General features: G+C 38.4%; 1 protein-coding gene across 1 annotated transcript in view; it reads left to right on the top strand.

Moving 5' to 3' along the window:
- CIT (citron rho-interacting serine/threonine kinase) overlaps positions 1–12270 on the top strand; it is a 94989-nt gene that overhangs the window by 7744 nt on the left and 74975 nt on the right. The window contains exons 5-9 of the mRNA XM_073313406.2: positions 801–902; positions 1574–1716; positions 2732–2825; positions 7555–7758; positions 8217–8370. Of these exons, the coding sequence (XP_073169507.1) occupies positions 801–902; positions 1574–1716; positions 2732–2825; positions 7555–7758; positions 8217–8370 (697 nt within the window). The remainder of the gene's footprint in view (positions 1–800; positions 903–1573; positions 1717–2731; positions 2826–7554; positions 7759–8216; positions 8371–12270) is intronic.

Genomic DNA, 12270 nt, shown 5'->3' with positions numbered 1-12270 from the left:
TGCTTGATAGAGATCTCATAGGTGTTTGTCTCTGTCTGAGGGGTTGGAGCAAATGCGGTTGTATCGTAGAGCTTGGCTGTAGACAATGGATTGTGTGGTGTGGTCTGGATGAAAGCTGGAGGCATGTAGGTAGGAATAGCGGTCAGTGGGTTTCCGGTATAGGGCGGTGTTTATGTGGCCATCGCTTATTAGCACCATAGTGTCTTTTTTTTACTGGCTGGCTGAGAGTCACGTCTGACTGCAGAGTTGGGGGTGCAGGGCCCTCTGGCTTCCCCAGGAGTCCCGCCTGTGCGGACTTGCTGTGGGAAGTGCACGGTATGAGAAGGGGATGCTGAATGCTCCAAGGTCAGACCCAGGAAGGTCAAAGCTGTGTAAGCTTTTTGCCCTGGAGACAGTCTGCTCACAGAGAAGAAGCTCCCCCAGAGTCCTGATTGGCTTCATATGGAGTAGTTCCAGAGCATTGCCCAGTGGCTCCGTGACAAGTGCCAAATGAGATTGGGGCTCCATTATATTAAATATTATGCAAATGCGTAATGAGAGATGGTGTTACCCTGGAGAGTTTCCTATCTAAACAAACAAGGCAATGAAGTGTGGGAAGGGAAATAGAGGTACAGAGAGGTGAAATGACTTTCCTAGATCACACAGCTGGTTAGTGGCAGATGATGGTTTGTAAGTAACTTTTGAATAAATGGCACGTTATAAGCTTATGGCAATGATAGATGCTCCTCTGGAGCTAGGGAATTCTAATGCATTCTGCTACTTTTTATTAGGATTAAAACTAATCCATTTTCTTTTTGTAGGTGTCATTTTTCAAGGAAGAACGGAGTATATTATCTCGGAGTAGCGGTACCTGGATCCCACAGTTACACTATGCATTTCAGGACAAAAAAAATCTCTACTTGGTAAGTGTAGAATTTTTTTTCTCTTCTGTGGTGTTTAAGGTTGAACTTTTCTATGTTTGTATTAAACAGCATTGTGGTGGCTGGAAGTTTTACCTTTCCTTCTGTAAATTTTCCTACACCATAAGTAGGCTTGGCAGAATTTTTGATTTTTATTTTTTTTATAATTTCAATGGATAATATTGGCTTTTTTTATTTTAAGCATTTTTTCTATTTTTATCAATTTAACTTTTCAGAGTTGTGCAAAATTATGGGTCCTAAGCTTTTTTTCCTTTTTTTTTTTTTTTAAAGATTTTTATTGATTTATATTTTTGCAGTTGTGGGAAATTATGCAGAGTCATACAATAATTATTTAATGACAGACACTGAGATTCAAAAAGTTAAAGGTTTATACATGTTAAAACAAGAAGCTGTCAACATTGTATGTCAAAATTTTAGCCTTAAACTCTAATAAGCAATGTTTTTCTTTCTTGGCCTATCTGTAAATTTCTGTTATCAATGGATATATTTTTCAATTGATTTGTGCATGTATGGTGAAATTGATGTTTATCTACATTTACTGATAAAATACAAGCCTAACTATAAGATTATCTGGCCTATGTAGTATTTAAGGGCTTAATCAGATGTCTTTTTGTGTATCTGAACTACAACCATGTCTCTTAAATTTCATTCAGGTTATGGAGTATCAACCTGGAGGAGACTTATTGTCACTCTTAAACCGATATGAAGACCAACTAGATGAAAGTATGGTGCAGTTTTATTTAGCAGAGCTGGTTTTGGCCATTCACAGTGTCCATCAGATGGGCTATGTACACCGGTAGGTGGGCATCTCTTTGAAATACACTTATGATTTTATCAGTATAATTCTGGAATGAGTATTGGAGTGGTGAACTCCATATCTCATGTGACATCTATTTCAAGGTCTGTCTTTCGTACATGTTAGGAAAAAAGTTAGAAAATGAATTATACTCCCGCTGCAGTTGTTGCTGAAGGCATTACGTTTGATGTAAACCGTGAAACTAATATGAAAGGATGGCTACATATGATTGAAAGCTCAGTTACATTGTTTTGTACCATAGAAATATGAAGACATTTTACAGCAATTGAGTTTGGATGTTTTTGGCACCAAATAATAAAATAAACTATTTGAACTGTTAAAGATTATTGAGGTGAGGTGAGATGAGTGCTGTGGAAAAACAAAGCCAATATAGTATGTTAGAGTACTTGGGTGCATGTATGTATTGCAAGAATTTCTAAGGAACCTATCACCATGGATCCATGGATGTCATTACAATCTGATACTCACCCCAAGTATTCAGTCATATGGACAGACCACACATATGTCCCAACCAACAGCTGCTGCATGTAGGGCAGCAGCACACAGACTTTTAACAGCTGGAAGACTACTTGGCTTTGAATGGAGTTTGGAAGAACGACAAAATAAGTTGGTTCTAAGGATTTGGGTTGAGAACCATATGATGTTGCATTGCCATTTAAGTTCAGCACATTGATGTGTCATGAAATAGCAATGCAACACCAGCTCCTCTCTTCTCTTTCCTTTTTGGTGGAAGAAATACATTTGTTATTAATTGTTGGTTCCTCCACCCTCCAGTGGGGAAAGCTCAGTAGCTGACTGCCTAAAACCAAAGTTGTGAGTGGAGCAACAACTGGAAGTCTGGACCCCACAGAATCCCTATGTAGGGTTATGAAGAACAGCATGCAGTTGAGGAGACACAGATTGAGTAGTAAGGAGATGTTATGTAGAAGTGACAGCAAGGAACAGCTACTGACTGGCATAGAGAGATTATTGATTGTGTTGTGCTTACTTACAGAGATATCAAACCAGAGAATGTTCTCATTGACCGACTAGGACATATTAAACTTGTAGACTTCGGATCAGCTGCCAAAATGACAGCGAACAAAACGGTAATAAAGTGTATATAAACTGCGTCTGTCTTGTTTGGATCATTCAGTCAAAATTGAAAACCAATTTCATGTCCGTTCCTGACTGTTGATACTTTATTCTTTTGTCTTTCCCAGCTAATATGGAGTATTAATGATAATACTTCAAAGACGAAAAGTGCTAAGTATCTTCCATAGCTGTAGGTAGATCTGTAAACAGATTAGCTTATACAGGTTTTTAGTTGTGGGTAAGGAAAGGACAAATCTTTTACAGTGCTTCCCTTCTCATGGTACTAAGGCTGTGTTAAAATGTGAATTCATACTTTAAAAGATGTCTGTAACTATTGATTTCCCTGGATAAATTCATGGAGGTTAAGTCCATTAATGGCTATTAGCCTGGATGGGTAAGGAATTGTGTCCCTAGCCTCTGTTTGTTTGTCAGAGTGTGGAGATGGATGGCAGGAGAGAGATCACTTGATCATTACCTGATAGGTTCACTCCCTGTGGGGCACCAGGCATTGGCCACTGTCAGTAGACAGGATACTGGGCTGGATGGACCTTTGGTCTGACCCAGTATGGCCATTCTTATGTTCTTATGCTCTTTATTTTTCTCTAAAAGGTATCTTGCATTGTTATCACAAAAGTTCCCTCTAAAACATTTGAGTGGAAAGTACTACTTGTATGCATACTTTTCAGAAAACTAGGATAAAAAAATCACATGAAAGGGTCTAAGGGCTTTTTCTCAGAAATGCCCTGACTCATCAACATACTTAAACATGTGGAGAACTTAAGCACTTGTGTAGTCTAATGGATTTCATTGGAACTATTTATGTAGTAAAAATGAAGTCAAATTAAGTAAAAATCTTAAATCAACCAAACTGTATCATAGAATTTCTATAGATAGTAATTCAGTGCTCTAACAACAAAAATATAGCAGTAGGGATATATTACTGACCACCCGACTGAGATGGTGATAGTGACTGTGAAATGCTTAGGGAGATTAGAGAGGCTATTAAAATAAAAAACGCAATAATAATGGGGGATTTCAACTATCCCCGTATTCACTTGGTACATGTCACCTCAGGACAGGATGCAGAGAGAAAGTTTCTTGACACCTTAAATGACTGCTTCTTGGACCAGCTAGTCCGGGAACCCACAAGAGGAGAGGCAATTCTTTAGTCCTAAGTGGAGCACAGGATCTGGTCTAAGAAGTGAATATAGCTGGACTGCTTGGTAATAGTGACCATAATATAATTACATTTAACATCCCTGTGGTGGGGAAAACACCACAGCAGCCCACCACTGTAGCATTTAATTTCAAAAAGGTGGACAACACAAAAATGAAGTTAGGTAAACAGAAATTAAAAGGTACAGTGCAAAAAGTGAAATTCCTGCAAGCTGCATGGAAACTTTTTAAAGACACATAATAGGGGCTCAACTTAAATGTATACCCCAAATTAAAAAACACAGAGAACCAAAAAAGTGCCACAGTAGCTAAACAACAAAGTAAAAGAAGCAGTAAGAGGCAAAAGGGCGCCCTTTAAAAAGTGGAAGTTAAATCCTATTGAGGAAAATAGAAAGGAGCATAAACTCTGGCAAATGAAGTGTAAAAATATAATTAGGAAGGTCAAAAAAGAATTTGAAGAACAGCTAGCCAAAGACTCAAAAAGTAATAGCAAAATTTTTTTTAAGTACATCAGAAGCAGGAAGCCTGCTAATCAACCAGTGGGGCCACTGGCCGATTGAGATGCTAAAAGAGCACTCAAGGACGATAAGGCCATCGCAGAGAAACTAAATAAGTTCTTTGCATCGGTTTTCATGGCTGAGGATGTGAGGGAGATTCCCAAACCTGAGCCATTCTTTTTAGGTGACACATTTGAGGAACTGTCCCAGATTGAGGTGTCATTAGAGGAGGTTTTGGATAAAATCGATAAACTAAACAGTAATAAGTCACCAGGACCAGAGAGTATTCACCCAAGAGTTCTGAAGGAACTCAGATGTGAAATTGCAGAACTACTAGCTATAGTCTGTAACCTCTCATTTAAATTAGCTTCTGTACCAAATGACTTGAGGATAGCTAATGTGATGCCAATTTTTAAAAAGGGCTCCAGAGGTGACCCCAGCAATTACAGGTCGGTGAGCCTGACTTCAGTACCGGGCAAGCTGATTGTAACTATAGTAAAGAACAAAATGATCAGACATATAGATGAACAAAATTTGTTGGAGAAGAGTCAACATGGTTTTTGTAATGGGAAATCATGCCTCACCAATCTACTAGAATTCTTTGAGGGGGTCCACAAGCATGTGGACCAGGGGGATCCAGTGGATATAGTATACTTATATGTTCAGAAGGCCTTTGACAAGGTCCCTCACCAGCTCTCTTAAGCAAGGTAAGCTGTCATGGGATAACAGTGAAGGTCCTCTTATGGATTGGTAACTGGTTAAAAGATAGGAAACAAAGGATAGGAATAAATGTTCAGTTTTCAGAATGGAGAGAGGTAAATAGTGGTGTCCCCCAGGAGTCTGTACTGGGCCCAGTCCTATTCAACATATTCATAAAAGATCTGGAAAAAAGGGTAAACAGTGAGGTGGCCAAATTTGCAGATGATACAATACTATTCAACATAGTTAAGTCCCAGGCAGACTGCAAAGAGCTACAAAAGAATCTCTCAAAACTGGGTGACTGGGCAACAAAATGGCAGATGAAATTCAGTGTTGATAAATGCAAAGTAATGCACACTGGAAAACATAATCCCAACTATACATATAAAATGATGAGGTCTAAATTAGCTGTTACCACTCAAGAAAGAGATCTTGGAGTCACTGTGGATAGTTCTCTGAAAACATCTACTCAATGTGCAGCGTCAGTCAAAAAACCGAATCGAATGTTGGGAATCATTAAGAAAGGGATAGATAATAAGACACAATATCATGTTGCCTCTATATAAATCCATGGTACGCCCACATCTTGAATACTGCGTGCAGATGTGGTCGCCCCATCTCAAAAAAGATATATTGGAATTGGAAAATGTTCAGAAAAGACAACAAAAATGATTAGGGGTATGGAATGGCTGCCATATGAGGAGAGATTAATAAGACTGGGACTTTTCAGCTTGGAAAAGAGACGACTTGGGGGATATGACAGAGGTTTATAAAATTGTGACTGGTGTGGAGAAAGTAAATAAGGAAGTGTTATTTACTCCTCATAACACAGTAACTAGGGGTCACCAAATGAAATTTAATAGGCAGCAGATTTAAAACACAAAAGGAAGTATTTTTTTCACACAATGCACAGTCAACCTGTGGAAGTCCTTGCCAGAGTATGTTGTGAAGGCCAAGACTATAACAGTGTTCAAAAAAGAACTAGATAAGTTCATGGAGGATAGGTCCATCAATGGCTAGTAGCCAAGATGGACAGGGATGGTGTCCCTAGCCTCTGTTTGCCAGAAGTTGGGAATGGGCGATGGGATGGATAACTTGATGGTTACCTGTTCTGTTCATTCCCTCTGGGGCACCTGGCATTGGCCACTGTCGGAAGACAGGATACTGGGCTAGATGGACCTTTGGTCTGACCCAGTATGGCTGTTCTTATGTACTTATAAGTCTTGCTGAATCAGGGCTAAATGTATTCAAAGTGTGCATGAAGGTGGCATATCTTGAACTCTATTGATACTCCAGTTTTAAAAGTAGTCATATTGCAGTATTCTGGGGTTAGATTCTGAACACATTGCTTTCTAAGTGAAAAAAAACTTATTTAGGTTTAGCTGTCTTTACAGGCTGTTTCTAAATTTAAAATACTGCATACGTTTTAAGAAGTGAGAATTTTAAATTAAAATATTTAGAAGCTGTATTTATAAATAGAATATATATTTCTAGTCTAGAGCCTGCTTTTGTTGTGTATATTTTGAATTTATATAAAGAGCCTGTCTTTATCGTGTAGACAGTATACTGTATTATACTATATTATCTTGTATACTGCACTTTTGTATCTTCCAAATCTTTCTTTTCTCAGAGCCCCCGTACTTTATTACCTTTTATGTTAACTGTTTTCTCCTTTTTTTCATGTCTTCTATTTCTTCAACCTTCTGGCTATTGCGTCGTTCTCCCCTGCTGTTTTGTTTCATCCTTATGCCAGGAGCAGTGTGAAAATGACTAATTCTGATTCCTGAAGAACCTGGTCAGAGCACTTCAGAGACCAGGATTCCAGTCAATTTTAGTTTGCTGGTGGCATACGCAGAATGGAATGGTAGGGAGAATGATGGATGAAGTGTAGGGTCAGGAAGTCATGCTGAGAAATGTTGATCCCTAAATTTCACTTGTGTATGAGAATTTAGCTATACTCCCATTAATGTCAGTGAAAGTTGCATCACTGGCACTGTGCGTACCACTTAAAACATCAGAGGTTAGTGCATGCTCTTTAGAATGCAACATTCTAAGTCTTGGTTACTTCAGTTGTATGTGGTTTGTAGAAACAATTAGCTCTTTTAATCTATGTTAACTCATTCCATGTGGTGAATAGTTTTATTGGAAGTTATTAATTTTCAGTTTCCCTAACACTGTAACTAACTCTATATTAGTTATCTTGCTCTCTGATTCTTTTCTGGGAAAGCTCCTACTTATAAATTTACTTGTAAACAGTGGTGGAAAACCAGATGCCTCTGTTGTTTATAAGCACGATGAAAAATTAATTTCAGTGCCAGGAAAATAATCAAGGGCCAGACTGTAACTTCACATGTAATGTCTTTATTTCCAGGTGAATGCCCCGCTGCCTGTTGGCACCCCAGACTACATGGCACCAGAGATGCTAACTGTTTTGAACGGGGATGGTAAAGCTTCACATGGCCCAGAGTGTGACTGGTGGTCTTTGGGAATCATTGCTTATGATATGATTTATGGAAAATCTCCTTTCACTGAAGGGACCTCAACAAAAACCTTTAATAACATCATGAACTTCCAGGTAGAGAGGCCTTTCCTATATTTCAGGATAAAGAAGGCTAGAACTAAAAACTACTTTTTTCTACAGCTGGAAAAAGGGGGTTCTAGACGTCTGTTGTTTTGTCACATTCCAAGTGTTCTCTGAAACATGTATTGAAAATGTTTGCCATATTCTCCCTGAATGTATGTCAGTCATTTGACTATCTCAGGTTACTTCACTAATTATTATAAGAATTGTCTAAAAATAAGTCTGTGCAATTCATCAGTTAAGAAAGATTTCTCTGTGTCCTGCTGTAGTATTGGTAAGATCTTCTTTGATGTACCAAGAAATTGGCACACAGTATCTATTAGCAAAAAACTTTCATTCCCATCTTGAACCTTAAAGTTTTTGGCATATCTCAGGTTAATGAAGATTTGAACCTAAAAGCTTCAGATTCTGTTTTCCTACTGAGCAAAGAAATATTTTTATTTCAAATGCAGAGGTTCCTGAAGTTCCCAGAAGATGTGAAAGTCAGTAATGAATTTCTTGATCTGGTCCAGAGTCTGTTATGTGGGCCGAAGGAGAGACTAGATTATGAGGGTCTCTGCTGCCATCCATTCTTCTCTAAAATTGACTGGAATAACATCCATAATAGTAAGCAGAACAATATTATATTAAAAATAGGTCCTTGATAATATGTGGGTATGAGTAAAATGAGTATTTGTTGAGTGTTTGAACTGGTTAATCATTTTTTAAAAAAAAGAAGCGGTACTGCACTATAGCAGCAGAAATGTTTTGAGGAATGATTTATTTATTCTGTTTTATGGCTAGGATGTGTTAATATACTGTATGTTATAATCTCACAGGTGAAAATGTAAGTAAAAAATTATATAAAATACAAGTGTATTCCTGCAACTCTTCCCCACTCTAGTCTGCCTACACCTTTATTTTGTTTTTGTTTTGTAGTTTCTTAATCTTCTCTCCTCTTACCACTTCATGATTCAATTTGTTAGATGTGAATCATGCTCCTTTTATCTTCTGTTTGTAGTGACCTATGTCAGGGATGCTATAGGAATGGAGTTTATGCTATTAGAAACTAAAGTAGAACAGGGATTCCCAAACTTTTTCATAGTGTGGACCACATCTAATTAGAGATTTTCTTGTGGACACTCCTGTTCACAATTTTGCAGGCCACCTTCTCCCCAGTGATAGAATAACCACCTGTGTGGCAAATACTTTTCCTTGTAAACAATGGTTGCAATATTAGGAAAGTAATGCAATTTAGCTGCTGGAAATACTGAGGTACCAGCACCACATATGAAGCCAAGTACTCCATTCACCAGTGGTCCTTGAACCTCTGATTTTTAGAATACTATTCAGTTATTTAAACTGTGAGATCCTTGGGGCAAGGACCATGTCTTCCTTACATTTGGTACAGAGCCCAACAGATTGGCTACTCTGATTATTAAGCATCATGAGAGTAGTCTAGATTCTAAGATTACTATTAGGCTTAGATTGCCAGCCTCAGATGACTATTTGTCCTCTTTGGGGGTTCTCGGGTTGAATATTGACACTCTCCCTCTTTTCAGCTTCAAGAAGCCTAAACTTTTAGAACAGCTATTCTATCAGAACTGTTGGTTGTTACCTTTATAATATCATTGAGTTTTGATTGGGAAGTTTCTTATTATTTCAGCATGTCTGGTGTAGATTTCAGCTCACTCTTCATCTTTCTCTTGAGCCATCTCTACTACTTCACCAGTTTTTGTTCTCGAAGTTCCTATATTGGTTGAGTTTAGAACTTAAACTTTTCATCGGTATCTTGGATGTTGTGGAAAATGGTGAGTTGGAATCCATTCCAGTGCCATCTTGGCAATCTGCTTGTCTGGCATTCTGGAAACTGTCTAAGTTAGTTGGTATTGCCTTGCCATTTCACAGGAGAACAATGATGCTGACTGACTATTCAGTTGGTAGGCATTCTTGGGGTTCTTTTGTATGTCCAAATAGCCAAGCGAGCAAAAAGAAAAACCAAAACAAAAAAACCCCAAAACTTCCCAGTCTATTTCCATCTGTAACTGGCCAGAAGATTGTGCCCTAGTCTGTTAGATTCAGACCTAGCCATGGTGAGATCAATACAGTGTTTATCTACAGGCTAAATTATAATGACTCATATATAGGAATGAAGCCATACCCCATGAAAAAGCTGTAATTGGTACAAAACACAGCAGTACTTCTGCTTTTAGCAACAGACTGAATACATCACCCTGGTGCTTTGCTCTCTGTACTTGTTCCCCATTAACTAAGTTTGTCCAGGTCAATGTCTGTCTTATTATTCAGAGCCGTCAGGAGTTAGCTTCTAGAAAGATTGCTGCTCTCTCTATCAGCATGACTTCTCATGACTGCTGTGTTCAACTGGAGCAATGAAACTGTCAACCGGAAGTGTGATACTTGTGAGAGCAGGAAGTGGAACTTTCACAGGAGCTAGACATAGCCGATGGAGCTTGCTCCCATGAGTTGATGATCATGGACCTAACTGCTTTCAGAATAAAATGTAAAACTTGTTCCTTTGACGTGTCTTTCACTAAATAAGTTCTATATGCACACACGCAGATACGCATCTATAAATCAATCAAGTTATTTCTCTTTCAGGATGAGAGGGAAGAAAGAGATAGTGTGTTACTTGTTAAGTATTTGGGAAGTACTCCATCACTATTAAGAAAAGGAGTTCTTGTGGCACCTTAGAGACTAACAAATTTATTTGAGCATAAGCTTTCGTGAGCTACAGCTCACTTCATCCGATCCGATGAAGTGAGCCGTAGCTCACGAAAGCTTATGCTTGAATAAATTTGTTAGTTTCTAAGGTGCCACAAGTCCTCCTTTTCTTTTGCGAATACAGACTAACACAGCTGCTACTCTGAAATCCATCACTGTTGTAACTGGGGCTATCTAAGCGCCTAGATAATCAGCCTAACTCTACCCCTTTCAGCTTAGAATTTGTGCTGTTAATACTGACCAAGAACATCCTTTCACTTTTTGTTGTTATGGGAACTTATAAAACAATTATTAGTTTTGCATTTAAACCATATCTTCTCTTCCCCTGAGATAGTCACTTATATAAAGGTTCCAACCTCCATGGGCTCAGGCAGCAGGAATCTGAAGTTGGCTCCTAAATGTAGAAGTAGAATGCAGCTCTAAGTAAGCCCCCAGGTCAACCACCTGAATCTGCTCCAGTAGGTGTTTGAAACAGCTTTTCGTTGTTAGTTTGCACCTTACTAGGAGCATACTAGCAAAACATAATGTAGGCTCTCTGCCCTGTATTTATTTACTTCTGCTGTTTACTGAAGTTTATTGCTACAGATCATTCACTTTCCTAAAGATTGCATGTTGATTTACTTGACATAATGTACTGCAAAAGATTTGGATTGTGTATTTAGTATTTTACGTAGAGTAAAAATTATATTGGTAGCCAGAATAATTATACTTATACTTATCTGTCAGTTAAATCAGGGTTTAGACTGGAAAATTCAGAACATTGCTCTTTAAAGTATGTTAAAAGAACCCAGACTAAGAGAAACGGAGGAAACTGGGTATGATGTACTGCTTGCTTACTGGACAGAAGATTGCAAGCTATCCAATAAGCTTTTCATAACTGTAGTTTCATGTTTCATTGTTTTTTAAAAGTCAGTAAATTACATTAGCCATTTAATTTGAATCTAAAATTACAAACTTAATCTCATGAAGTACAGTTGAGAAGTGGTCAGGAGGCTTTTTACCCTAATCTAAATACAAAATGCATAGGGCAAGGACAGTATTTCCTTTGAGGATTGTCCTGTAGTTGCTCTTTGGCAACGTACAAAGGAAAATGGCAGCAGTCACAGAAGTAACTAACAGCCCAGCAACTAACAGAAGGTCTTGAAGGCCAGGGCAGAATATTCACCTGTATGAAATTAATCCAAAGGTATCTGAGAAGAAAGGAAGGAACTTTACATCTTAGTGCAAAGGAAGGTGTGTAATAGAGAGCTGGAGACTACCTCTGGAGAAATGTCTTCATAAAAAAGAAAATCCACTGTATTCATTCTTCCTAATCTGTGATGCCTGAGATAGTGTCATGACACAGGAGAGATCCAAGTCAGCCTTTGGTGCTGAAGCATTTGTTTTTCTCTGACCTGGCCCAAGGAATGATCTCATGGCTTTGGGAAGAACACTCTTGTTCTTAATGGCAGTGGACAATGTAGCCAAATACATAGAGAGATATCCCCCGCCCCCCCATTATTGCTCTTTCATACAGCAAGCCAGATGTTTTGGCTACGTACCCCTCTTAGCAGAGAAAGGGAAAGAATGCTCAGATCAGAGGATTCCATAAGGGCTGGAGTAGCATTTGAATATGGGAAATTGAAAAGCAGAGGAAACTGAAGCAATTACCTGGGAGTTTCAGAAGTACCCTTCTGATGAAAGATGATAGTTTAATAAGCAGGATAAAATGTTTAACAATAGCAAGAAGAAAGTGAGTTGTAGAAAAGGTTAGTGGACAGGAGGAAACAGAACCAGGGAGAATAT

Source organism: Lepidochelys kempii, chromosome 15, assembly GCF_965140285.1.
Source record: "Lepidochelys kempii isolate rLepKem1 chromosome 15, rLepKem1.hap1, whole genome shotgun sequence".
Lineage (NCBI taxonomy): Eukaryota > Metazoa > Chordata > Testudines > Cheloniidae > Lepidochelys > Lepidochelys kempii.
The sequence above is the reverse complement of the archived record's forward strand: the minus strand, read 5'-3'. Positions and strand labels throughout refer to the sequence as shown.